Source organism: Molossus molossus, unplaced genomic scaffold (assembly GCF_014108415.1).
Source record: "Molossus molossus isolate mMolMol1 unplaced genomic scaffold, mMolMol1.p scaffold_m16_p_13, whole genome shotgun sequence".
Classification (NCBI taxonomy): Eukaryota; Metazoa; Chordata; class Mammalia; order Chiroptera; family Molossidae; genus Molossus; species Molossus molossus.
In genome coordinates, this window is record NW_023425348.1 from 92538701 (window position 1) to 92566362 (window position 27662).

General features: G+C 54.4%; 1 protein-coding gene across 1 annotated transcript; it reads left to right on the forward strand.

The window, feature by feature from the left end:
• The first annotated feature begins 742 nt into the window (after positions 1-742).
• On the forward strand, positions 743-24501 carry SYT12 (synaptotagmin 12). Its single transcript, XM_036259037.1, has 8 exons — positions 743-760; positions 9418-9474; positions 13774-13967; positions 16842-17234; positions 19844-20059; positions 20727-20847; positions 21735-21868; positions 23478-24501. The coding sequence occupies exons 2-8, from the start codon at positions 9441-9443 to the stop codon at positions 23649-23651; spliced, it is 1266 nt and encodes a 421-aa protein (XP_036114930.1). The 5' UTR covers positions 743-760; positions 9418-9440; the 3' UTR covers positions 23652-24501.
• The last annotated feature ends 3161 nt before the right edge of the window (positions 24502-27662 follow it).

A 27662-nucleotide genomic window follows, 5' to 3' on the forward strand; every position in this document is an offset into this window, starting at 1 on the left:
AAGTCATTTCACCCGTGAGCCTTTTTCCTCATGTAAAAAATGGAGTGACCACGACCCCACTAGTTTGTAGTTCAGATTAAGAGAGATGATATTGGCCTACAATAACAACCCAATCATAGTGGGAGAGGGTAATTATCCATTCAGAGCCGAGGACACCTCCCGCTGCTCCGCCTGCTTTCTCAGCGGTTCCTAGGAGGTGCGCAGTACCCGGCTGTTTTACAGAAAGAGAAACTGAGGCCCAACAAGGGGACTGGACAACCCCGGTGCGGCAGGCTGGGACTGGACCCTGCGTCCAGTGCTCGGCCTGCCTCTCGGAGCCCTGCTGAGCACATTTCCCCCCTCTTCCCCCGACCTGGGAGTGAGGGGCTGGGCTCGGCCCCAGGGAGACCCCCGGGACTCCGAGACGCGCGTGGGGATCGTCAGCTCGGCCCCCGGAAGCGTCGCGCAATTCCCAGGAGCAGGGAGAGTGCTCGGGTTGTCACTTTAAATTAAAGAGGGAGCGGGCGGGCGGGCGGGCGCGAGGGAGCGCGCGGCGGGCTCCTGGGAGCGTGCCCGGGACTGCGGCGCAGCTCCCGTCCGCCGCCCGGCCGGCCGAGCCCCCGGCCCGCGGCCCGCTCCTCCGACGCGGCCGCCGGGCGACGCAGCAGGGCTGGCGTTGCGGGCGGGCGGCCGCCGGGCTTAACGCTGGTGCGTGCGCGCTGCGGGAGGCCGGCCAGGACCCCGGAGCCGGGAGCGAGTCCACGCCGGAGCCGGAGCCGAGGTGAGTGCACGCCGGGCCGCTCCCCGCGCGCCGCGCTCGGACACAGGCAGAGCCCCTGCCCGCGCCGAGGACCCCGGGCTTCGCGCACTCGCGGCCGCACACTCGCGCCGCGCTTGCACACGCACGCCCCGCACAGCGCACGCCGGGCGCCTTCCCCGGCCCGGCCACTCCGCGCACTGCACACCGCATCGGTCCCGCACGCGCGTTCCGCCTGTGCACACGCTCGGCTCCCCCGCCATTTACACGCCTCCCCGGCGCCCGCGCTGCACGCACGTCCCCATCTTCGCAGCACCCTGACCGTCCCTACGCCCCTGGGCCGCTTCACACAGCTCTCCGGTCAGCGCCCCACACTCCTCTCCCTCCGCCCTGGGGCTCCCCGCGGCAGGGGTCCGGTCTTCACGCCCCAGTCCCGAGGAGCATGTCGCGCCCTCTCGCCGGGAGGCCCGGGAGCCTGGGAAAGGATCTCGGCTGCCGTCCGATGTCACCGGCCTGGGTGGGGGGCTTTTCAGGGGCCTCTCGGAACCTTCGCCGCCATGCTCTTTGGGAGAGGGAATTGCCGGTCTCAGGACCTCGGACTGTAGATTTGGGGTGAAGATGGGGCGGAAAATGAGAACCTGGAGTCAAGCCTCAGGGCGGAGGAGCCCTGAGCCAGCGAACCTGGTGACCCGCCCCCCCTTCCAGGGGCTGCAGAGGGACTGTAAGCCCACCTCATAAGTCAGTGAGGCCATCCCCACCCCCAAAGAGGCTGGGAAACCTGCACCCTGGAATGTCATCCTCTCCCAACCAGGCGTGACAGGTTTGAAGAGGGGGCAGCCGCTGTGCTTCCCTCTAGAAATGGGGAAACTGAAGAAGCTCCCCCAGATCAGTAGGCTATCCACCCAGGTAACTCAGCCACTCTGGAGAAGGATCAAGGCAAGTACTCAAGACCCCACCTCCCCAAGATGACATCTTACCCAAGCAGCTTGGGAGAGTGGGGGCTCCCAGCCTGGGGTTCAAGCTTGGACTCTGCCTCTTGTCAGCTCTGGTGACTGTGGGCAGGTCATTTCCTACACCTCCGTTGTCTTACCCATACAATGGGCAAAGTTGCAGCCCCCCTCAGAGGGCCCCAGGGAGGATTTGCTGAAATAATAGAGCAAGTCCTAGTAGTGCCCAATAAATGCCAGGCACCACCACCCTAGTCAGTCTGTGTACTGTGGTTTCTGTGAGCTTTGGGGGTATGGGTAGTAGGATGTGATTATCTCAGAAAATGGGGAGCACTTGAAAAGAATTTCAAACCTAAAGATCCTAAAAAGTTTCACAGCCTGTGAGGTCAATGGCTGCCCTGTCCCCACCCCAGTCTTTCCCATTACCTGCTGGCTTCAGGGTAAGGGAAGGGGAAGCGAACACCTTGCTGGCCAGAGATGTGATTGGAGACACAATGAGCAAGGAAATGGGGTGGGAGGAGCAGCGACATGGGGCCCTATGCCCCTGCAGAGGCACAAAATTCCTGGAAAGCCATTTCTCCAACAAGCCCAGGAGGGGGCCTTGACTGCGGTCAGATTCTGCAAGGCCAGTGGAAGTTCTTCCCACCCACCTCCACCCCGGAAAAGCCTAGTCAGGAGGTGGCACGGTGGCCAGGAGCCCAGGCCCAGATCCATCGCACCTTGGCGCCAATCCCAGTGTTGTTACTCATATGCTGAGTGACCAGGGACCCCAGATTCCTGGTCTTTAAAATGGGGATCTATTTATCCATTGAATCATCGAGGTCTATATTGTATGCCTACTATGTGCCAGGCACGGTGCTAAGCATTTAGCGTCTATTATGTCTAATTCATTAGGTAGGTATTGCCAGGTAGGTATGATTAAGCCTGGATTTGAAGCTAGAGCTGTTTTTAATAAGTGTAATCCATGCAGGTTAGGGTTTGGGGCCAGAATGAGAAGATTCGGTGGGGAAGGGTGCCAGGAAGAAGACATGATCTGAGGAATTCAGGTGCAGGTTTGAGACAGCTCTGGCTCACCCCTCACCCCTGTCGAACCCCATTTCCTGAATGTCAGAAGCTGGGGGAAGCTCTGGTCACAGGCTGCCCTGGCCTCAGATGTGCGTCGTCAGCATCCTGTTCTGAGCCCAAACCGCAGCCCCTCTGCCTGGCAGACCTCCAGGCTGCCAGCGGAGCCTGCTGGGGTTCTCCTAGCCGGTGAAATGGAGTCGCAGGGATCTCAGGGACAGTGATTAGTGCCATTAAGAAGGGCACTTGAGGCAGAACCAGATCTGGCATGGTCTCGCTCTCTGCTTACTGGTTAGGTGACTTTGGGCAAATTCACTGTCCTTCCCTGAGCCTCACTTTCCTCCTCTGTGGAGTGGGGTTAATAATAGGATGCGCCCTATAGGGTTCTTGGAGCAGGTGAAGTCCTTGGCACAGGGGCTGTGGCTACTAATAGAAGAGGCACAGGGCCCAGGGGCAGGCATGGCTGCCAGCTCCACCGTTGCTGGCTGTGTGGCTTTGGGCAACTCACTTAACCTTTCTGAACTTCCCATAGCTCATCTGAAGGCTCTCTTACCAGGCTTGTAAATGGAGTGGTGCCAGGTGCCAGGGCTGCTGAGTAAGTGCCCTGTCTGAAGGGGCAGAGCCTACTCAGCTCCAGCTCAGGCTATTTTGGGGGATTAGAGGGGATACAGACCCACTGTCCCCAGATCTAACTTTTATTTTATTTTATTTTTTTATGATTATTTTTTTTATCCTCACTCGAGGACAGTTTTTCCATCTTTTGCTTAGATAGAGTGGGAGGGAGAGAGAGGAAGAGAGACAGAGAGAGAAACATCGATGTGAAAGGGACACATCGAGTGGTTGCCACCCGCACGACCAACCAGGGCCGGGGACAAACTGCAACCGAGGTACGCGCCCTTAGCGGGAACCGAACCCGGGTCTCTCTGTACCGCAGGCCGACGCTCCAACCGCTGAGCCAAACCGGCCAGGGCGCCAGATCTAACTTTTAAAGGGAATCTGGAAATTCATTTTTTTGAAGAAATCCATTTTTAATGGGAAATTTACCAATGTTTAAATGTTAGCGATTCACTTGAACTTAAGACAAATGAAATTCATCTGCAGGCCAGCCGTGCTGCCCACACAATTCCACAGCTCAAAAGAGGGGCAAAGGGGCCTTTTGAACAAATTGCCTGGCCTAGACCACCACAGCTAATGTTACCAAGCCCGACCATTTTACTTCTCCTTCTACCCTCCTGGCACCCTGAAAGGGCAGTCGGGAGCCCCATTTTACAGATGGCACAACCAAGGCTCAGAGGTAGAAAGGGGAAAGATCTCCCCTCCCTCCTCTCGGGCAGATGTGCTCTGGTGTCTGCCCCTTCACAGGGCACCACTGTGGGAACTCCTGGCCTGGGTGTGCTGCAGTCCTTCCCACTTCACTGAAATCACAGCTCTCAGGCAGAGGAGGAGGGGTTGTGATGAGCGGAGGGAGAAGAAGGTTGGGCAGTGTGGGAGTCTGGGGCCTGGGGTCTGAGCTGGACCAGCCTTGGAGGGATGGGGGCCCTTGGACAGCCAGAGGTCGGATCAGCAGATTCTGTCCCCAGCCCATGAGACAGCTGCTGGCATTATTGGATTTCCAGCAGGGCAGAGGCAGGCTGGGACCCGTGTGCTCATGTCAACTTGTGTGTTTCCGTATGTCTAGACTCTCTTCTGCCAGGAACTAGGGCCACCCTGGGCTTCTACACAGGATCCTATTTGGCCTGAAAGGAAACTTTTTGTTTTTTTATTTTTTATTGTTTTTTATCCTCACCCAAGGACATTTTTCAATTTTTTGTTCAGATAGAGTGGGAGGGAGAGAGAGGAAGAGAGAGAGAAACATCGACATGAAAGGGACACATCGAGTGGCTGCCACCCTCACAACCCATCCAGGGCCGGGGACAAACTGCAACCAAGATATGTGCCCTTAGCGGGAACCGAACCCGGGTCTCTGGACCGCAGGCTGATGCTCTAACTGCTGAGCCAAACCAGCCAGGTCCGAAAGGAAACTTTTTGGTTGTTAATAGTTACCCGAAGATATTTTTTCCATGGATTTTTAGAGAGAGTGGAAGGGAGGGAGGGAGAAAGAGAGAAACATCTATGTGAGAGAGACACATCGATTGGTTGCCTCCCGCACACCCCGACCAGGGCCAGGGATCAAATCTGCAACCCAGGTACATGCCCTTGACCAAGAATCGAACCCTCGGCCCTGGCCAGTTTGGCTCAGCGGTTAGAGCGTCGGCCTGCGGTCCGCAGAGACCCGGGTTCGGTTCCCGCTAAGGGCACGTACTTCGGTTGCAGTTTGTCCCCGGCCCTGGTTGGTCGTGCGGGTGGCAGCCACTCGATGTGTCCCTTCACATCGATGTTTCTCTCTCTCTCTCCCTTCCTCTCTCTCCCTCCCACTCTATCTGTACAAAAAATGGAAAAATGTCCTCGGGTGAGGATAAAAAAAAAAAAAAAAAGAAAAAGAATCGAACCCTCAACCCTTTGGTCTGCAGGCTGACACTCTAACCACTGAGCCACACAGGCTAGGGCTCAGGAAACTTTTGAAACCATGTGCCTGCCTGCGAGTTGGGCACAGAGGTAGGAGGGTTGAACCAGATGGCCTGGGTCGAAGTTTCTTATTGTGTGGCCGGGGCAAATGACCTTACCTTCATGCCTCAGGACTCTCCTCTACAAACCAGAAATAATAATAGTACCGCCCTGGCCAGTTTGGCTCAGCGGTTAGAGTGTCGGCCTGCGGTCTGGAGAGACCCGGGTTCGGTTCCCGCTAAGGGCACGTACTTCGGTTGCAGTTTGTCCCCGGCCCTGGTTGGTCGTGCGGGTGGCAGCCACTCGATGTGTCCCTTCACGTCGATGTTTCTCTCTCTCCCTTCCTCTCTCTCCCTCCCACTCTATCTGTACAAAAGGTGGAAAAATATCCTCGGGTGAGGATAACAAAAAAAAAAAAAAAATAATAGTACCTACTTGTGGGGTTTGTTAGAGGATTAAATAAGGTAATATATATCCAAAGTGCTTAGGGCTTCACTTGGGTAAGGAGTGCTTGGCAGGGTTAGCTATCACTATCATGATCTCTAGCCCAGGTCCCAGGAATGAGCTTCTACTTTGAGTCAGCACCGCCCTCCCATCACCATGACAGCCCGCTTCTCAGGGAGTGGGGACATCAGCAGGGGAGCTGGGAGCAAGGAGCTGTCTGTGCACCCGGCAGAGCCTCTCCCTGGACCCTGCTCTGCCCTGCTTCTCGAGGCCTCCTGTCCAGAGACTTGAGATGCTCCTATATATTCTGGACAATCCAAAGCCACAGACTGGAGAGAGCCCCAGGATTCTGGAAAATGCCCAGGAAAATATTCACCCCGATTGGACCCTAGTCCCAAAGGGAGCCCACAGAATGCTTTGAGGGATGACAAACAGGCTAGCCAAGGCCAAGCAACCTTTTATTTACACTGTGCCTGAATGATGTTTACATTTTGTGTGAACGAGTGCAACATTTAAACATCAAGAAACGGCACATAAACTATGCAAGCTTTTCTTTTTTTTTTCCCTCACCCGAGGACATTTTTCCATTTTTTGTACAGATAGAGTGGGAGGGAGGAGAGAGGAAGAAACAGAGAGAGAGAAACATCGATGTGAAAGGGACACATCGAGCGGCTGCCACCCGCACGACCAACCAGGGCCGGGGACAAACTGCAACCGAAGTACGTGCCCTTAGCAGGAACCGAACCCGGGTCTCTCCAGACCGCAGGCCGATGCTCTAACCACTGAGCCAAACCGGCCAGGGCGCTTTTTTTTTTCTTTTAATATCCTCACCCGAGGACATTTTTCCATTTTTTGTTCAGATAGAGCGGGAGGGAGAGAGAGAGAGAGAAACATCGACGTGAAAGGGACACATCGAGTGGCTGCCACCCTCACAACCCAACCAGGGCTGGGGACAAACTGCAACTGAGGCACGTGCCCTTAGCGGGAACCGAACCTGGGTCTCTCTGGACTACAGGCCAATGCTCTAACCGCTGAGCCAAACTGGCCGGGGCAGAACTCTGCAGTTCTCACAGTCAGTTATCCCACCTGTCTGTGACTACCTCTCTGAACAACGAGGGAACACAGAGGCTGGGGTAGGGCTTATCCTGTCCTTTTGTGTCCCTCGTCCGGCCTCCCCTTTTCACCACCCCCACTTAGAATACCTCAGTGGGCCAAATTTACTTCTTAGTAACAATAATAAAACTGCGAGCAGCCCCTGGGTTCAGGTAGTGGCTTGTATGAGCTTCCGGACCTTGGAGGGCGAAGGGTGGGGTGAGGAGTGAAAGGCTGGAGAATAGAACATTGCAGGAATGCAGCTTTTTCTTTTCCATTTTAAACAAAAGCATTTGAAGTGCAGTCATGCGGCACTTAATGACTGGAAATGTGTCATTAGGCAATTTCCTTGTTGTGCTAACATCAGAGTGCACTCACACAGACCTAGGTGGTCTAGCCTACTGCACACCTGGGCTCTGTGGTCTAGCCTATTGCTCCTGGGCTACAAACCTGTATATGTTGCTGTACTGAATCCTGTAGCCAATTGTAACGCATTGTGCTGTGTGATGTTATGATAGCTTTGAAGTCACTAGGTGATAGGAATTTTTAGCTCCATTATCATCTTATGGGACCACCGGCCTATATGCGGCCCATGTACTGCTTAGTGAGCACCCCGGGGGGCTTCTTCTAATGAGTATCAGAGAGGCTGCTGGTCAGCCTGGCGTGGGGAGGATGGAAGTGAGGTAGGCATATCAGAGTCAGCAAACACAAACACAGGACGCCCTGCAACTCTTGTGTTTCAAATAAACATACTATAAGCATGTTCCACATTTGGACATATTCTAAAAATGAATCTGAAATTCAGATGTCACTAGGCATCTTATGTTTTATCTGGTAACCCTGACGTGAATGAAGTCTTAGAATGCATAAAGAGCCCTGGCCAGTTTGGCTCAGCTGTTAGAGCGTCAGCCTGCGGTCCAGAGAGACCCCGGTTCAGTTCCCGCTAAGGGCATGTACCTCGGTTGCATTTTGTCCCCGGCCCTGGCTGGTGGTGCGGGTGGCAGCCACTCGATGTGTCCCTTTCATGTCGATGTTTCTCTCTCTGTCTCTCTCTCCCACTCACTCTAACTGAACAAAAAAAAAAAATGTCCTCAGGTGAGGATTTAAAAAAAGAATGCATAAAGAAAGTTTTAGATGCCTTTTTTTTTTTTTTTAATGCTATTTAAAAAACCACCTACTGCCCTAGTTAGGTGGTTCAGTTGGTTGGAGCATCATCTGTGCACCAAAAGGTCACCGGTTTGATTCCTGGTCAGGACACATACCAGGTTGTGGGCCAGATCCCCAGAGGGGGCAGACAGGAGGCGGCCAGTCGATGTTATCTCTCATCAATGTCTGTCTCTCTCTCTCTCTCTCTCTCTCTCTCTCTCTCTCTCTCCCCCCCCTTCCTCTCTAAAATAATAAAGAAAAAAAAATTTTTAATTAAAAAAAAAAGCTTTGGCCGGTTTGGCTCAGCAGTTAAAGCATCGGCCCATGGACCAAAAAGAGTCACAGGTTTGATTCCAGCCAAGGGTACATACCTCAGTTGCAGTTCAACCCCGGCCCTGGTTGGGGTTGTGCAGAAGGCAACCAGTCAATGTGTCTCTCTCACATCGATGTTTCTCTCTCTCTCTCCCTCCCACTCTATCTGAAGAGATTTGAAAAAATAGCCTCAGGTGAGAATTAAATAATAATAATAATAATAATAAGAGCCTGCCTGTGTGACCCAGTGGATTGAGAGCCCTCCCATGGACTGAGAGGTCCTGGTTCGATTTCCGTTCAGGGCACATACCCGGGTTGTAGGCACAGTCCCCAGTAGGGGGCATGCAGGAGGCAGCCGATCAATGTTTCTCTCTCACATCTATGTTTCTATCTCTCTCTCTAAAAAAATCAATAAAAACATATTAAAATAATAATAATTTTTTTTTTCTTTATCCTCACCTGAGGACATTTTTCCATTTTTTGTTCAGGTAGAGTGGGAGGGAGAGGGAGGAAGGGGGAGAGAGAGAGAAACATTGATGTGAAGGGACACATCGAGTGGCTGCCACCCACACGACCAACCAGGGCTGGGGACAAACTGCAACCGAAGTACGTGCCCTTAGCGGGAACCGAACCCGGGTCTCTCCGGACCCCAGGTCGACGCTTTAACCGCTGAGCAAAACTGGCCAGGGCTAAAATAATAATAATTTTTAAAAATGGTCCTGGCCGGTTTTGCTCAGTGGTTAGAGCGTCGACCTGCGGTCCAGAGAGACCTGGGTTCGGTTCCCGCTAGGGGCGTGTACCTCAGTGCAGTTTGTCCCCGGCCCTGGTTGGGTCGTGTGGGTGGCAGCCACTCGATGTGTCCCTTTCACGTCGATGTTTCTCTCTCTCTCTCTCCCTCTCACTCTATCTGAACAAAAAATGGAAAAATGTCCTCGGGGGAGGATAAAAAAAAAAAAATTAAATGGCCATTTAAAAAAATAAAATACAAAACCACCTGCTTTTGCCTAGGCCCTGCTCACAGCTCAGTGTGAGCTCTGGATGACAGGTGCACGTGCACCAGAGAGGCCGGGACACAGAGTTGGGGTTGGGGACCCTCTGAAGCCCTCTCTCTTCTGATTCTCTTTTCCCTTCCAGTTTCAGCCACCACAGCGGGCATCATGGCCGTGGACGTGGCCGAACACCACCTGAGCGGTGAGTCCCAGCAGCAAGCATTCCATCTCACGGGACCTTCTCACCAGGCCTGGGGTGCGGGTTTCAGTGGGACACCAATCATGGTCACATAGCCTTGGGGCCACGGGGCTGGGACCAGTCTGAAATCTCATCTTTCTGCTCCAGTGGTTTCCTCTGTGGAAATGACCCCCTCCACTTGACTTGAGGGGACCCTTCAGGAGGCCCATGCCCTGCTGCTCCCTAAGAGTGAGCCTGTGACATGGAATCTACTCACCAGAACCATTCCTGGAGCCTCTCAAATAGCCAAGTGAAAGGAGACCCAGGAAGGTTGATGTTAGATCCACAGGACATTAAATCCGGAGACCGCCCAGGCCAGGGATGGCAAATACCTGGGATGCAGCTCCCACTTTCCTGCGTGCCCTGGCAGGCACCGAGCTTCAGAACGGCGTCCCGTGACACCAGACGCCACCTCACCATCTCTTCTCTTTATGCTTCTGTCCCCATTTACTGATGGGAAAAGGGAGGCTCAGTGAGGGAAAGGGACAGTGAGTAAGTAACAGGGTCAGGACAGGAACTCAGGGCTCCTCACTGCCAGGCTGGTACACCCCATCACTCCAGCTCCTGCCTGAGCACGGCCCCCGCCCAGGGCTGAGCCGAGGGGTACACCAGGGACCACCTTTCCCAACCCCCAGCCAGGGATTCTCACCTGCAGGCTCCCAGGTCTTGACCCAAGCTCTGGCGTGGCCTTGGACCAGTGATAAAACCTTTCTGAGCCTCCATTTACTTATCTGTAAAATGGGGCAATGAGGCCTGCCTCAAGGACTGCTGGGAAGATTCAGTGAGCTCACCTATGTGAAGTGCCCAACACAGTGGAAACACAGCTGTCCCCCAGCTCCATGTCTTTGCACATGCTGTTCCCTTTACCTAAAGTACTTCCCTGCCTCTGCCTGGCTAAGTCCTCGCATCTGCTGTGGAGGTTACAAGCTCAGATCTGGAGCAAGGTTGGCAGTGAATGTTCTCTGTCCCTCAGCTTCCTTCTCTGTAAAATGGGGATGATAATAGAACCTTCCTCTCACATGGTTGTTCTGAGGACTCATTGGGTTTATAATAAACATGAAGTGCTTGGAACAGAGCCTGGCAAATAGTAAATAGAAGGGAACCTATTATAACTCCTCCTCCTCCTCCTCCTCCTCCCCCACCCCCCTCCTGCTCCTTATTTCTGGTCTCAGCCCAGACCCCACTTCCCTTGGAAATTCCTCCCATACTGTCCTAAGGCTGGTACTCGGGGACATAAATAAATAAATGAGCATCACCTGTCATTTCATGTTGCCCTCCTGGGGCTTTTCCTTTCATGCCCTCTGCCCTGCCCCCCTTTCCTGTCCACCATGGCTCTGGCTTCAGTCCCTCATTTCCCTGAGAGATCCTCACTCTCAGAGGAGTCTGGCTCTGCTTTGCCACCTTGCTGTGCCCATCGCCTGTGCCCGCCCACTTGCCTGGCCCTGGCCAACACCCAGGCCCTGCTGAGCTGAGCCCCTCTCGTAGGCCCTTCGCTCTCCAGTTAAGCAGATACACTCCCATCCCATCCCCCACTCAACAGGCTCCCAGGACTTCCCCTCGGCAGGGCTGGCCCTGTGGCCCTCTGAGAATCTTTGTTGTGGTTTTATTTAGACCACAGATTACATTCAAGTCAGACGTAAATGAGATTTGCTACCAGCCCCTGCATCCTCATTTCTTGCTCTTCTCTTTCCTCCCTGGTCCGCCCAGCCCTTCACCCTGTGGTTTTTGTATCAAAACCGGGTCGTTATACCGTGTTGGGGATTGATTTCTTTTTTCTCTTAACATTGCCTGAAACGTTTCTGTGCTTTGCCACAGTGACATCCTAATGACCACCACTGTCATTCCCAAAGGCCAGTGACATTCCCACTGTACCAGGGCCCCAGGTCAGACCTTCGGGCTGTTTCCAGATTGTTGCTGTTGTAAATACAGCCTGGATGACTCACACCAGACAGAAAACTTGTTGGGATTTTTCCCTTAGAACAAATTCCCTGGGTGGATGGGGATGTTTTGTGGTCGTCTCCTTTTTCCTGCCCAGGAGACAGCCCAGAGAGGCTAGGTGGCCTGGACTTTTCACCCGTGTCCTTGAGCTGATAGATAGATGTGTTCTTTCGCTTCTCCCAGCCTCAGCTCTCCAGAAAGTAGAAGTAGGGACCTCAGGGGTGCTAAGTGCTGGATAAATGCTGGCTGGAGGCCGGGCCCAGCGCTTCTCCAGAGTGCACTTAGTGTAGGTTCTGGCTAAAATGGGCTGGGCTCAGGCCAGCAGGGGCAGGCTGGGGCCTTCCTCTGCCAGAGGGGCTGCCATTGCCCTGTAACTCCTCCCTACATGCTGGGCTTCAGGGAACAGAGGTGAGGAGCCCCTCCAGCCCCAAAGACCCACTCCCTCTCTCCCACTGGGCATTCTGAATGCTCTGGGCTTTGTACACCCCCTCTCCTTCCTGCCCTAAACCCCCAGGCCTAGCATACTTCTCATTCCTCCTCCATATCTCAGCTTAGATGTCTCTCCAGGAAGGAACATCCTCCTCCACCTCCAGGAAGCCCTCCTGGGCTGTTCCCATGACTCTGTTTTGTCTCTTTGCCTATTCCGCCCCCTAAACTGTGAGCTGGGCCTGGGCTGCTCGCACACACTAGGTGCTCAATAGATGTGCCATGATAAAGATACACCCCTGAAATGCCCTCCCTACCTCTCTTTGCCCAGCTACTAGGGAACTCTGCTGGGTAGAGACCCAGTGGGGCAATGGTTACCCCTGCTTGCTCTGGAGTCTGGCTGTCAGAGTTGGAATTCCCATGTTACTCCTTCCTGGTGCTGTGACCTTGGGCAAGCTCTTGGTGTGCCTCCGTTTCCCCATTTCAACTGAGTATAGAGACAACACTGAATGGTTTAGAGAACTGTATTTGCCAACAGTGTGACCTTATGCAAAATTAATCCCACTGTCTCATTGGTCCTTTGGGGACTGCCAAGCCAGGTTCCGTGTATGGTGCTGCGCGTGCGCGCTAGGTGAGGCCTCGTCCAGCACAGCTAAGGACGTAGTTCATTACTGTGTTTGGGGTCAGGGAGGCTCAGATAAGGAAAGTTCTTTACTGAGCAGTATACAAATAGCATTTGAGCATCTTGGCTTTGTCCCCAAACCCTGCGTAGCCTGGAGCCACCTCTCACTTCTGGCTGAGATTTTCTGTCTTTCTTTTTTTGGGTAACAGCTTGATTGAAATAAAATTCACATACCATGAATTCACCCACTTAACGTGTATAATTCATTGGGATTTAGTATATTGTGCAACCATCAACACGATCAATTTTTGGAGTATATTCATCATCCCAAAAGAAACCCCATATTCCACATTCCTCCCTTCTCCCCCCAGCCCCTGACAACCACTAATCTACTTTCTGTTGGCATAGATTGGCCTGTTTTGGACATGTAAATAGAGTCATATAACATATGGCCTCTTGTGTCTGGTGGCTTCTGCTTAGCATGTTATTGTCAAAGTTCATCCATGTTATAATATGTATCAGTACTTCATTCCTTTTTAAAAAAATTTTAATTGATTTTAGAGAGAAAGGAAGGGAGAGGGGAAGAGAGAGAGAGAAACATCGATGTAAGAAACATCGATCAGTTGCCTCCCACATGTGCCCCCAAACCTGCAACCTGGGTATATGCCCTGACTGGGAATCGAACCCACAACCCTTTGGTGCACAGGACAATGCTCCAGCCAACTGAGTCACGCTGGCCAGGGCACTACTTCAATCCCTTTTATTGGTGAAGAATATTTCGTTGCATGGATTTTATTTATCCGCTCATCAGTTGATGGATACTGGGTTGTTCTAGATAAGGTTTGAGGCAAAAATGGGATGTTTTTTTGTCCCCCAAACCCCCTTCCTCTTTCCCCAGACCCCAAAAGGCTGCTTTGATTATCTGGAAGCAAGAAGACCTCTGAAGGGTGAGGTCCTAGAACTCAAAGAGGCAAGAACAACTCTATTTGTTTAAAGCCTACAGAATATTTAGCTATTGTTCACAGTATTTCACCTGTTCTAGTCAAGTGTCACTCATGGTAGAAATGTCTGTTTTTGTGGGAAAGAGGATAAAAGGAATCACAGAGAGTATCTTCTCGTTCAACACTGGATCCCCAGCACCTGGCCCCTAGCCTACACATAGAAGTCACTTAGGAAATATTCATTCAGTGAATAAGTGAGTCCGTGCTAAACCCTGGGGGTCTGAACCACTGAGCGGCCCCAGGGCCCACTAATGAGAGGCTGCTTTTGCCTTGTAGTCATCAAGAGCCCACCTGACTGGGAGGTGGGTGTCTATGCTGCGGGGGCCCTGGCGCTGCTGGGAATCGCAGCTGTGAGCCTGTGGAAGCTCTGGACTTCGGGGAGCTTCCCCAGCCCCTCCCCATTCCCCAACTACGACTACAGGTACCTTCAGCAGAAGTATGGCGAGACCTACGCAGAGGCCAGGCAGAAGGTGAGGCTTCGGCCCTCCTAGGTGCACACCCCCAGCACCCACTCTCAACTGACCCGCCCTCGGAACCCCGCTCCCTCTCGGTTAATTTCCTCCATGCACAGGGGCTCTCTTCCTCTTTCCTATTCCTAGCCTAGCCCAGTGCATACTTGTCGAATGAATGAGTGAATGAATGGTTTCCATTTAAAAAACCATCCTGTGAAAAATATAGGGAACTATAAATGAGAAGAAAAACCTCTCCCAAATGCCACCACCCTGAGGAAAGCAACAGCTAACCTTTTTTAAACTATTAACATTTTGATTTATTTCTTTTCAGTATTTTTCATCCACCCCCTCAGTCTTTTTTTCCATGCATAGTTTTTGTACAGTGGGTGTGATTTCTACCTAGAATGTTATACCTTGCTCTTTTCATCTCACACAGCTGGAGCATTTTCCCATGTTGTGGAACTCCCATTATAAATTTTTTTTTTTAATATTTTTTCTTTCTTTTTTTTTTTTTTTTTTTTTTACTCCTTGTTCAGATAGAGCGGGAGGGAGAGAGAGGAAGAGAGAGAGAGAGAAACCTCAACGTGAAAGGGACACATCGAGTGGCTGCCACCTGCACAACCAACCAGGGCCGGGGACAAACTGCAACCGAGGTACATGCCCTTAGCGGGAACTGAACCCGGGTCTCTCTGGACCGCAGGCCGACGCTCCAACCGCTGAGCCAAACCAGCCAGGGCTATTTTTTCTTTCTTGATTTTAGAGAGAGGGAGAGGGAGAGGGAAAGAGAGATAGAAACATCAATGAGAGAGAACATCGATTGGCCGCCTCCTGCATGCCCCTCACTGGGGATCGGGCCCACAACCCGGGCATGTGCCCTGAGCTGGAATTGAACCGGCAACCTCTTGATTCATGGGTCGATGCTCAACTACTGAGCCACACCAGCCAGACATAAATATTATTTTAACGTCTGTGTAACATATCTTTTACTGTATCTGCCATGATTTACTAAATGCCATCATAAATGATGCCGTGAGTGTTTTATAGGTAAAACTTTGTCTTGATTGGTATTATGTACTTTTTGTTATTGTTAATCCTCACCCAAGGATATTTTTTCCATTGATTTTTATAATTTTTTTTTTATCCTCACTCGAGGACAGTTTTTCCATTTTTTGTTCTGGTAGAATGGGAGGGAGAGAGAGGAACAGGGAGAGAGAGAGAAACATCAACGTAAAAGGGACACATCGAGTGGCTGCCACCCGCACGACCAACCAGGGCCGGGGACAAACTGCAACCGAGGTACGTGCCCTTAGTGGGAACCGAACCCAGGACTCTTTGGACCGCAGGCCGACGCTCTAACCGCTGAGCCAAACCGGCCAGGGCTCCATTAATTTTTAGAGACAGTGGAAGGGAGGGAGGTGGGGGGAGAGAGAAAGAGAGAGGCATCAGTGTGAGAGAGACACATCAATTGGTTGCCTCCCGCATGCACTCTGACCAGGGCCAGGGATTGAACCCACGGCCCTTCAGTGCTGGAGCCGATGCTCTAATCACTGGGCCACATTGGCCAGGGAGGTGTTAGGTACTTTGACTAGATGCCCAGGTGCGGAGTGGCTGTGTCAGGGAACACAGACATCTGTAGGGCTTTCAGGATCTGCTGCAGAGTGCTTTATCATTTGACACTTGGCAGAGAATTTTTCTAACGTGATGTAGATCCCAGAGAGCACGGTCAGAACCTGTTACCAGATACAGGTCCCACACGCTCACTCATTTGGGTTTCACAAAGGACTATCTCTCACTCCATTGGGGGGACACTAAATTGGCACAACCTTTTGGAAGAGCATTCTGGCGACAAGTGTCAAACGCTTTCAAAAGGACTGTTCTCTAAATCAGGACTTTAAAAAAACTACTCACTGCTGCATTATTTATATTTGTGAAAAAAAGAACCCTGGCCGGTTTGGCTCAGCGGTTAGAGTGTTGGCCCACGGGCCAGAGAGTCCCGGGTTCGGTTCCCACTAAGGGCACGTACCTCGGTTGCATCTTGTCTCCGGCCCTGGTTGGGGTTGTGCAGGTGGCGGCCAGTTGATGTGTCTCTCCCTTACTCTCTCCCTCCTGCTTTGTCTGAAGATATAAAAAAAAAAAATGTCCTCTGGTGAGGATTGAAAAAAAAAGAGAAAAGCAACAGAATGTTCAATAGTAGAGGAATTGTAAAATAGATTATGGCTATCCACTCGATGGAAAATTGGGGGAGGGTAATTAAAAATGATGGTAATGAAGACCAGGCAGCACTGGGAGATGCTTGTGCTGCAAAGGCTTTTGTGTTCTCAAATCTTAAGGTCAAATTAGACAAAAGAAAAATTGAATGTTAGGGTGAGTGTTATACAACATGAAAGTTTTCTCACATTGTAGACATGTTTGAAAACTTCCTTTGAGGTTGCTTGATCATCTATTGAGTAGCTATACTCTAGTATTCTTACTCATTCCTCTTCTGCTGGACATCTAGATTGCTAACTGTCTTTCCTTTTTATAAACATCCCTGCAATGAACATCTTTTTTTTTTTTTTTTTTTTGTTATGTGCCCCTAGTGGGAACCGAACCCAGGACTTTCTGGTCCGCAGGCCAGCGCTCCAACCGCTGAGCCAAACCGGCCAGGGCTGCAATGAACATCTTTATGTATGGAATTCAGTCCATGTAAATAAACATTTTGAGAAAATGCTTTCTTACATCCTGGCTAGAAAGAGAAAACTGAGTGACATGAAATAACATTAAACAAGGACCTTCTGAACTAACACAAGCCCAGTTTTGCAGAAGGGGAACTTGGAGGTACCTTGAATGAGCAGGGATTACCATATTTCTTTGCGCCTATGATGCTCCCACATCCCTTTTTCTCACCCCCAGAGAGTGCCTGCCTGGAATACCCAGCGGGCCAGCACTCGGGGACCACCCAGTCGCAAAGGCAGCCTCAGCATGGAGGACACCTTTGAGAGCATCAGCGAGCTGGGGCCCCTGGAGCTGATGGGCCGTGAGCTGGACCTGGCCCCCTATGGGACCCTCCGGAAATCCCAGTCAGTGGACTCTGTCAACTCCATCTCCTCCGTGAGCAATACCTTTGGCCAGGACTTCACGCTGGGTCAGGTGGAGGTGAGCATGGACTACGATGCCGCCTCCCACACCCTCCACGTGGCCGTGCTGCAGGGGAAGGACCTCCTGGAGCGGGAGGAAGCCAGCTTTGAGTCCTGCTTCATGCGCGTCAGCCTGCTGCCCGATGAGCAGATCGTGGGCATTTCCCGGGTAAGTGGGGGCTGCAGGGCAGAGCAGAGGTGTGTTTCCACCCTCAGGAGTGCTCCCCAGGCAGGACAGTCTGCAGAACCAGGCAGGATCTGAGGAGGGCGCTGGAGAGTGGGTTCGATGTTGACCACAGAGAGGACAATTCCCAGCATTCCTACCACACGACCAGTGTGTGGTCATTGTTCATTTCCACACCTGTCCCCTGTGTCAACCTGGGGCCCTGGCAGGGAAGGGATGACACATTCAAGTTGGCTAACTTGGGGAATGTTTAATAACAGGACTGCTAACAATGTAGTGGGGTGTGTAGGGCGACCTCGAGGATGGTGTGGTACCCTAGTCTGAAAGGATGAGGGGAAGGGGAGGTTACCAGACGCAGAAGGAGACAGGCATGTAGAGAAGGCCACCTTGATAGGCGCGGTGTCCTTTGGTGAAAGGACACGGTCAGCCCACAGCAATACTGCAGAGGAGCTGGGGAAATAAGCACCCTGACCTCCCTCCGACTCTGCTTTCCGTCCAGTGAGCCCCACTGGCTGACCCTACCTGAAGCCAGAGGCCGAGGGAGCCTGTTGATGTAGCCCACGGACGTCAGCGCCCGGGGTGGAAAGCAGGGAGAGGGTAAACCAGGAGCGGCAAGGACAGGAACCCAGCACAGCCCTCCCAGGCTCCTTTCCCCGAGGGTCCCTCTGCCTTTGTGGGGGCGCAGAGCCTACCTGAGCCGCACCCTCCCTCCCAGCACCATGGCCAGTAGCTCTGGGCTGGATGAAGGTCTCTGAGCTGGGAGGCCTCTGAGGTGGGTAAGGTCAGCATGCCAGGCCCCGACCAGGGCGAGAGCCTGCGGACCTGGAGGACCAGGTGCCTCTAACACCTCGGAGACCCATAGGTCTGGTCACCTCTACCATGCTGAAAATCGCCTGACCTTCAGACGTGGAGACTGTCATCCCTCTCCTGCCCCACTCTGCCTTCCTCGTTCTAGAAGGGTCTAGAACTAACCACCAGCCATGTTCATGCGGGGCCCAGTACGGGCAGCCCAGCTTCCCAGAGGCAGTGGAGTGGCTGGTAGGAGCAGGACCCTGGAGTCTGACTGCCTGGGTTCAAATCCTGGTTTCCCACTTCCTAGCAGTGCGACCTTGGGGAAGTCATTTAAGCACTCCGTGACTCAGTTGCCCCATCTGTCGAATGGGCATTGTAATTCTTGAGGGGATGTGTTGACATATGCAAACTCCTCAGTCCAGTCCTGGGCAAGCACTCCACAGAGTGTCTGTCAGAACTGAAACAGTCCTGTTGAGCCCGATCTACACTGCCTATCAGGGCCGCCGGAGGACCTGGGTAGTTCTGGGTACATCCCTTGAGGGGGACATTGGCAGGTAGCAGCCACCACAGCCTGCTGTGTGCTGAGAACCTGGTTCTCAGGGCCCAGCACACCCACGATTCTCTCATTACCTTAATGGGGTGGGTTGAGGGCATCTTTCAGATGAGGAAACTGAGGCTCAGGAAGGTGCTTTGCCCAAGACACCCCAGCAAGTGAGCAGGAGAACTAGGGCTCAACCCCAGATTCCCGCGTCCTCCATCCATTGTTCATAAAGCACAACGCATAGAGAATGGTCAGGGGGCCTGGGGCCCTATGGACAGGAGACAGCCGAGAGGCTCGCGTGGCCAAAGAAAGGAGAGAAGGAACCGAAGACCATCAAGAGCCTGAATGCCAAGGTCAGGATTGAGAGGTGGGCTTTCTCCCACGGGGGAAGGAACCTCGATCTCAAGCAGGCGACTGGGTGGGGAACAGCTTCCGGGGAGCAGCGTGAGAGGAGCCTTCCCACGGCCCAGGCAGCCACCGAGGAGTGGGGCTCAGAGAACCTGGAGGTGCTGGTAGATTTCTTCCCAAGAAGGCAGGCTTCGTACATCCCAGCCCCGCCGATCCCAGTGAGTGGGTGGCTGCCCCAGGCTAGGCAGTCCCCCAGCTTCAGGCGAGGTGCCAGGAATGAGAGCTCCTCTCTTTAAATATCGCCAGGCAGTGACTAAGGCAGCTCCCCACGGAAGGGGAGCAGCGCCCTGGAGTGCACCTTCCCGGGGCCTGCCCACAGCTTCCTGGGAGGAGGCCAGTGGCACCCACCAGGCAGGACGGGGCTTAGAAACGAAGTCAGTGCAGCCCTGCCTAGTCACTCCATCCATCTGTCTGTCCCACAACGTTTAGAGAGCCCTGGGCCAGGCTCTGTGGGGGCTGGGGCACCAGTGGCTCTCAACTCCACAGGCAATTATCCACACTCGCTGCACACCTGGCCCAGGGCTGGACATGAACACCTAAGAAAGACCAGCTCAGCTAATATATCATGAGGGTTCTGTGCACCGCGGGCACTGAAGATGGGACTTCACTGGGGGCAGTGTGGAAGCTTTCAGTGCCAGGCTACCAGATTGGCAACCACTGAGGGGAGAGCAGGGGGCTTTTAAATCACCAGGGCGGAGCCACCAAAAGGAAGATTGGCACTGGGGTTGTGGAAACAGCCAAGCCAGGACTCTAGCCCAGGTCCCAGCCTCTCCCCCTGCCATGGCCTACAGGACCCTGGCTGCCACCTCCCTCCCCAGCTCTGAAGCGCCCTCATGGCACTTTCTGTCTGCAGATCCAGAGGAATGCCTACTCCATCTTCTTCGATGAGAAGTTCTCCATCCCCCTGGACCCTGCAGCCCTGGAGGAGAAGAGCCTGCGGTTTTCTGTGTTCGGCATTGATGAGGATGAGCGGAATGTCAGCACGGGGGTGGTGGAGCTGAAACTCTCTGTGCTTGACCTTCCGCTGCAGCCCTTCAGTGGCTGGCTCTACCTACAGGACCAGAACAAGGTAAGTCCGCCCACCCGTCCTCCCACGAAGAGTGTCCCACATGCACTCAGAGGAGGGACTCCACTGTCCCCTGCAACAACCTGAACACCGACAGTGTTAGGAAAGGAGAGAGAGAGACCTAAGCTCCATTCAAGGAGACTCCATTCACTGCACGCAAGTGAAAAACACCCTGACCACTGTCCGCCGCTCTTCTGCTCCTACCTCCAGACCTGTGAGTTCCCCGGTGCAGAAGCGCTGCTCCGGCAGAGCTTGTTAGGGAAGTCCTCTCTGGCCCTGACGGGAGTCATTCCAGAGCACAAGAGCGCTTTGGGGAGCATTGCTGTTATTTAAGCAAATGATCCCCTAATTCCAGGCCGCGTGGACCTCTATGTACTATTGCCGCCAGATGTTTTCCTTGGCCTAGAATGAGGCAACATAACTGCATTTGGATGCTCCATTTGACAGGCAGCCTCTGGCCCACCTTCCAAGGCAGAACCCACAGGGTGGGAAGAGGACATGGTACATGCTTCATGGAGTGGGGAGTGGGGCCCTTTCTCAGTCCTACCAGCCTGGTGCCCTGGTTTGAGGGGCCCCAAGAACAGCAACTTCTCAGTGGAGAAGGAAGCTTCTGCCTTTCCCTGGACCCGTCAGGGAAAAGAAGCCTCCGAGCCGCCCGCCTGTCCTCCAGGTTGCCGACGCTGTGGGTGAGATCCTGCTTTCCCTGAGCTACCTCCCCACGGCTGAGCGCCTCACCGTGGTCGTGGTGAAGGCCAAGAATCTCATCTGGACCAACGACAAGACCACAGCAGGTAAGGCCCTATTGGCTGCCTGGCTCCTCCATGGGGCCAGTGGGGGCTGTGGCCCAGCTGCTAAGCCCTGAGCACCTGGACACATCAGTAGGTGTGGGCACAGTGCCAGGCTCCCCACCCCCAGCTTTGGCTGAGCTTAGTGGGAAGTCATGTTGCCCAGCTGGGCAACATGGGAACCAGAGAGGGAGGCAGGGAGCCCCTGCAGTGGGAGAGATGGGAATCTGAGAGCAGAAGGCTGGGGCACTGGGAAGGAGCCGAGGTGGGCACCCACTTCCCAGAACTGTAATTCATGGTGGAGGCTCCGTTCCCAGAGCTTGGATTGGATTCCAGATCCCAAACAGGGACTGGGGCCACTGGGATGGTGTGGGTGCCAGACAGGACCCGATGCCCCGGGTAACTGAAGGCAGAGGACTGGGGGAGCCCAACCTGCTGGAGCCTGGGGGGCCCCGGGGTCCAGGCACGCACAGCAAGGACACCCAGTGGGCGGTAGGTGAGGACAGACGGAGACTTGTTATTTCAGAGCCCCACGTCGTTGAGTCAGACCCTGAGCGGGTGCCGGGTGACTCAGAGCTGACGTCTGCGCGCTCGGGCCATTTATAGAATGAAAGCGGTGGGTCTGCCAAGTTCCCTGAGCGTCGTGTGAGGGGGGCACGCTTCTGGGCTGAGAGGCACGCTGCCCATGCCCAAAGCCCAGCTGTCCTCAGCGTGTGAGCCTCAGTTTTCTCATCTGTCTAATAGGAAAGACATAAAGGACACTGGCAGGACTGCAGGGGATAAAGGCAATGGTGAAGGTTTGGGCAGCTTAGAGCCAGTGCGCCACTGGGATGGGCAGGGCTGTGCCACGTGAGTGTGGCACTGCCCTCACCTCCACCCCCTCGTCCACCCAGACCCCTACGTCAAGGTGTACCTGCTGCAGGATGGGAGAAAGATGAGCAAAAAGAGGACAGCTGTGAAGAGGGACGACCCCAACCCTGTGTTCAATGAAGCCATGATCTTCTCGGTGCCAGCCATTGTGCTCCAGGTGAGGGGAAATAGCGCAGGGGTGGGGGCCAGGCCAGGTCACTCCTGTGGCTCTGGGGCCACTTCATCCCCTGCAGCCTAGCGTCCCAGGGCTCCTGCAGGTGCCTGTGGTTTGCCTCAAGCCATGTAGTCAAGAAGCATTTATTAAGCACCTACTAGATACCGGCTCTATGGTGGGTGCTGAGGACATGGGCACTGCTTCCTTGGTGCTTACGGGGACAGGCAGGAAAGTCTCCAGGCAATACTAATCAACTAAGAGCACGCCAGAGGTGGGCAGTCAGGGGAGCCTTCTGCAGGAGGGCTTAGCTAAGCCGAAGTCTGGGGAAGACAGTTCCCGGGGGAAGGAACTGCAAAGACCTGGAGATGAGCCCGGGCTAACCCAAGGGCAGAGTTCTGCCCTAAATCTCCCAAGGTTCTACCTTCGGAGACTCTGCTGAGCTCCCCACACTCCCATCACCTTCAGGAGGTGACCCCCTCCCAGCACAGATATCACAGACCAAGGGTGGGGGGACTGCAGAAGATATGACCTGGGCCACATCAGTGGTCCTGCTTACACGCCTCAGAGGATGGGGAACTCACCACCTTCCCTCACTACTACCTTCCATCCTGGGGCATTCCTGAGAGTGAGAAAGTCTTCTTGTGCTATGAGCCAAAGGCTACCTCTTAGCCCTGGGGCTGCACAGAAACCCACTTAATCTCCCCTCTGGGACACTCTGTCTAACTTTGAAAGACCAGAGTTCTGCCTCAGACTGGGTGTTCCCAATCCAGGCAAACATCCCAACATCTCTGGTTGGTCCTGGGTGTTGCTGCCTTGCCCTGCCACCCTCGTGGGACAGACTGCCCATCTGCTCCCTGCTTCCCCCTGGTCATAGTGCCACTACACCACAGCCTTCGAGGGCTAGAGACTTCTTGGGACCAGGGGGAGGAGAGAGAGGAGAAGAGAAGTCAGGCTGGGTTCTAGTTTCAGCTGTTTTTTTCTCTTACCCAAGGATATTTTCTCAAATATCTTCACATAGAGTGGGAGAGGGAGAGAGAAAGAGAGAAACATCCATGTGAGAGGGACACATCTATTGGTTGCCTCCTACAAGACCCCAACCAGGGCCGGGGACAAACCGCAACTGAGGTACGTGCCCTTGGCCGGAATCAAACCCGAGACTCTTTGGTCCGCAGGCCGACGTTCTAACCGCTGAGCCAAACTGGCCAGAGCTAGTTTCAGCTTTACTACTTTTATCTCAAGCAAGTTCTTTCCCTTTCTCAGTTGCGTCCAACGTACGAGTATATTAGGAGGAACAGCAGACGTTATAATGCCCTGGCTGTGTGCAGGCCCCTTTCTAACTCACTTTGTTCCCAGAACAGGTAGGAACTGCTATTATCACCATTTTACAGATGGGGAAACTGAGTTAGGAAGAACCCAAGGCACTGTCCAAGGTCACGCAGCAAGAAAGTGGTGAGGCTGGGATTTGAACCTGGGCCACCTGGTGCTGCCGCTGTGTAAGGAGGCAGCACCAGAAGCCTGTGGGGCCAGGCAGATCAGAGGTGAGGATTCAGGAGCCATGGAAGACCTCTGGCATTGTTCCTGGTCCCTAGCACTCATGTCACTTCTTTCCCAGGACCTGTCTCTCCGCGTGACAGTGGCTGAGAGCAGCAGTGATGGCCGTGGGGACAACGTGGGCCATGTCATCATCGGGCCGTCAGCTAGTGGCATGGGCACCACGCACTGGAACCAGATGCTGGCCACACTGCGCAGGCCTGTGTCCATGTGGCACCCCGTCCGGCGAAACTAGCAGCCAGGACAAGGCCAGGTGGGCGCTGGAGCTGCCAGAGCCTGGTGCAGGCTCAGGTGTGACACCCTTCTCCATTGTCCAGCTAGAGCCACGAATGCTGGGGTCCCCCGGTGGACTCCCCATGAGCCATCTTGGTCTCTCTCTAGACTTCAGTGGAGGAGCGGGCCCAGGGTTTCTCCCACTGGGGACCAGCTGCATCTGGGCACTGACTCATTGTTCTCCCATTTTGAGATTCCCAACAGGTCTGCCCCTCGGCTTGGGGTGACCTTGGCCTCTCAGAGCTCCTCATACTCCACCCCAGCTGGGAGGCCAGCGCCAGGCTGGGCCATGCAATGGGACAGAGCAAGTCTTGGGGGCCAGGGCTGTGCTCGGCTCCAGAAGGCGCGACATGAACAAGACACAGACCTCTAAGACGCCGGGAAGACAAGATCTCTGTCCTGGTGATCTGCTCAGTGCTGAATGGTGCCCAGCCAGGCAGACTCAGGGGGGACTCTGGGGACTGGAGGGTAATGGGAGCTGTGGTTTGAGGGCAGGGCAGAACAGAGAGTGGCCCAGGCAGGTGGCCCAGCCTGAGCATGGCAGGGACGTGAACTCCTCTGCACACAGTTCTCAGCCCATTGTGGTGGACACGAGGGCCTCTCCCTGGGCAGAAGAGACCGAGAGACCCGGCCAAGCAGAGGCCCGCAGGCCCCGTGGCACACTCCCTCCGGAGTCATTCTCTGAAACCTATTCCCTTGAACCATGACCCTTACACGGCCCAGAGGTCTGCAGGAGCCAAAACCCAGGTCCTTGTGTCCAGTTCCACATATACCACGGCATTTGCTGGAGTCCTTCCAGGCCAGGCCCTGTTGGGAAGAGAGATGCCTCACCATGGGGGGCACTGGTGGGCGGTGGGGCAGCCAGGATACAGACTGCAGGGGGTCTGTGGGTGGGGCCTGTGGGGGCTGCAGGACCCTGAGAGGACGCAGCGGAGCAGAGACCCTGGGGCTGGGCCTTGGAGGGAGGGCCAGCCCGAGCAGTCAGGGTGGAATGGGACGGAAGGCCGTGGCTCTGGGGCAGAGTGTCCTAGGGCAGATCCTCGAAGCAGAGCCTGAGATGAGGCTTCAGGGGCGAGGGGTGTGTTGGGAGAGCCCTCAGGAGACACCAGCAAGGGGGAGATGAGAGCCGGGGCAGCGAGAGAGTCTGGCTGGGGGAAGCTCGGAGTATAAATGGCACCCCAGAGGGTCCTGCCCAGAAGCAAAGGGGCCCGGCTGTACCCCACGTGCATCATATTTGGCTTCTGCCCCACACCAGCTGGAGGAAGAGTCACTGGCTGAGGCAGCTGTGTCCCCTTTGCAGCTGAGGAGTGGGTGTCCCTGCTGATTCAAAGGGGTGAGGTGGGGGGGCAGCGTCTACTCTATGTGTCCACCACATGGACCACATGGGCTCCCAGGCTGGCTGCCTCTGGCCTGGTGAACCATGGAGACCCAAGCCCACCAGTTATCCCCAGTGATGTGGCAGGAGGGGGTGGCTGGAACACACTGGGAGGCCCAGAGTAGCATTGGGACCAGAGGCAGGACTGTGGCTCTCCCCACCTGACACAGCCATGGCCCGGTGCTGTGGCCAGCACCAGGAGGCCTGCCCAGCCCAGGCTGGCACAGGGCCCGGGACACATGGCTGGCGAGCCTCTGCAGCCTGGGAGACCCGACTCTTCCTTCCCCAGTGGCTATGCAGTGCAGGCCATGACTCCCACCTCTTCCCCTTTCCTTCCCTCTATCTGCATGAAATGTTGACTGTGCACCTGGGATGGGCATGGTGGGGACTGAGTATGCTGAGTGGAATGATTCGAGAACCAAAATAAAGCTGGGGCAGGAAGGAGGGGGCTTCCGGGGAGCCTGCTCAGCCTGAATCACCTTCATCTCTTCTTTAGGAACCAGGGACTGGGGTCTCTGCCTGGATGCCCAGAGCCGGGGGGAGGGGAGAGTCCCCAATCTGGTTGGGGAGGCCATGACAAGAACCAAAGCCATCAGGCTGCTTGGGAAGCTCAGAGACGGGGCCCTGAGCCAGGCCTGGTGGGGAGGATGGCAGCAGGGAATACCAAGGAAGGCTTCCCAGTGATGCCAACCTGAGTCTTCAGGGCAGGAAATAACAAGGCTGAAAGGGTGGATAAAGCCCAAAAAGCATTTGTGGCAGAGGGGACAGCATATAGAAAAAGGCAGGAGCGGGCAAAACACGTGGTCAGTTTATCAGCCTCGCTAGAGCAAAGCTGGGGAGGATGCGGGAGAAAAGAGCCAGAGGAAAGGTTTGGCGGGAGGAGGGCTGTAGAGTCCATGAGTGCTGCAACTTTGTAACACTAGAGGTAAGTACTGTGTCACCTTTTACAGATATGGAAACTGAAGCTCAAGAGAGGTTAGGTAACCAGCCCAAGATCACACAGCCTTAAAGTCTTAAAGCTGGGGTTCAAGCTCAGGCTTCAGAGCTCATGCTCTTAACCAAGCAACACTGCCCCCTCCCCAACTCCCAAGAGTGGGGGGATCCCAGGCTGTTCCGGTTTCCTCCTGGTCTCCCCTCCCCCAAATGTTCACAGCAAGCATGGGAGGAGAATCTGGGCAGACCTTTCCAGCACCCCCCAGCAGGCCCGCCCACTACAGGCCCAGATAGTAAGGAGCTTCTGTGGAACCCCTCCCAACACGGAGGATGGGTAACCAATGAGACATGCTGTCGTGGAGGTTGACACCAGAGAAAGCTTCTCAGAGATGGAAACTTGAGCTCTGGCTTTGCAGGACAGGCAGACTATGCACGTGGAGGAGGGAGCAGGGCCTCCAGGCAGGGGAGCTGCCCGCACTAGTGTTGCATGTGTCTGGGGGGCAGAGACCAGGTGTGGCTGAGCTGGGGAGACTTCATGTCTAGGCTGAGGCCGAAGGCCTTTGTCCTGCTGGCAGTAGGGAGCCACAGAGGAGTCCTGGGCAGGAGCATATCAGAAGGAGGGAGGCAGGAAGGGGAGCACTCTAAGCAGCTTTGGAAATGAGGGACATCAGCAGGCTGCTCTGGGTCTATGAGGGACAGTCCAGGCTACCTTTAGGTTTTAAGTTCATTCCGCAAGGCGGGCCCAGACTCAGCTGCTCCAATCTCTTCCTGTCCCTGTCTTCTCATCCTCTATATTCCCCCTTCCTTCAACCCCAGGCCTATGGGCCTGCCTCCAGGATCCCAGGCCCCTCTGTCGGGAGCCTTCAGGGATAGGCTGAGCCCCACCCAAGAGCACAGGTGTGGAGGTTGCTGACCTAACCGGCAGCATGGCCAGGCCAGGCCAGCACATGGGAGGAGCAGGACCAGCCAGTTTATCACCCTCAGGTGATAGCAGCTCTCTCATGCCTGCGGTCACCCGTGACTTCAGACACTGGGAGGGACACTCCAAAAAGCTAAATAAACACGAAGACTGGGTCACACGGCTCCCTTGCTCTCTGCCCACTCTCACCCCATAATCAACTTTCTCATCCCACTCAGAAGGATCAATAACGGTGAGGCAAAGAGAGGAAGCGGGGCGGGGGGGGGGGGGGCTGCATCCCCAGCGCTGGGCTCGTCAAACGGCAGCTGGGGGTGAATTAGTCTGGGGGAGCCCGGCAGAAGAAAACTTAAGAGGCCCTTCTGGGTTCTGCCTGCCATAGACCTGGGTCTGCTGCTTACTTGCTGTGTGACAGGTCCCTTCCCCTCAAGAGCCTCAGTTTCCCCATCTGAAGAATGAACATATTGGACGGGAAGGCCTCTAAAGGCCCCTCGGACCTCTGACTTTGGGGCATTCTTGTGTAGGGGCCCCACAGCGCCATTGCCTGGATTAGAGCCCCAGCTCTTTCACTTAGCTATGGGGTCTTTGGGCCTCAGTTTCCTCGATTTTCAGAGTATAAGAATTATACATATTTCATAAAATGGAATGAAATGACACATGCCAAGTGTATAGCCCACAGTCGGTGCTCAGTAAATGAGAGGTCAAGGCTTTGGGTGGAGTTCCAGCTCTTGGGCTTCAGTGTTTGCAAT

Coding starts and splice junctions, on each gene's coding strand:
- SYT12 (XM_036259037.1), top strand. CDS start 9,441: ATGGCCGTGGACGTGGCCGAACACCACCTGAGCG. Junction 20,060..20,726: donor ACCTACAGGACCAGAACAAG/GTAAGTCCGCCC, acceptor CCTGTCCTCCAG/GTTGCCGACGCTGTGGGTGA. Junction 21,869..23,477: donor TGCCAGCCATTGTGCTCCAG/GTGAGGGGAAAT, acceptor CTTCTTTCCCAG/GACCTGTCTCTCCGCGTGAC.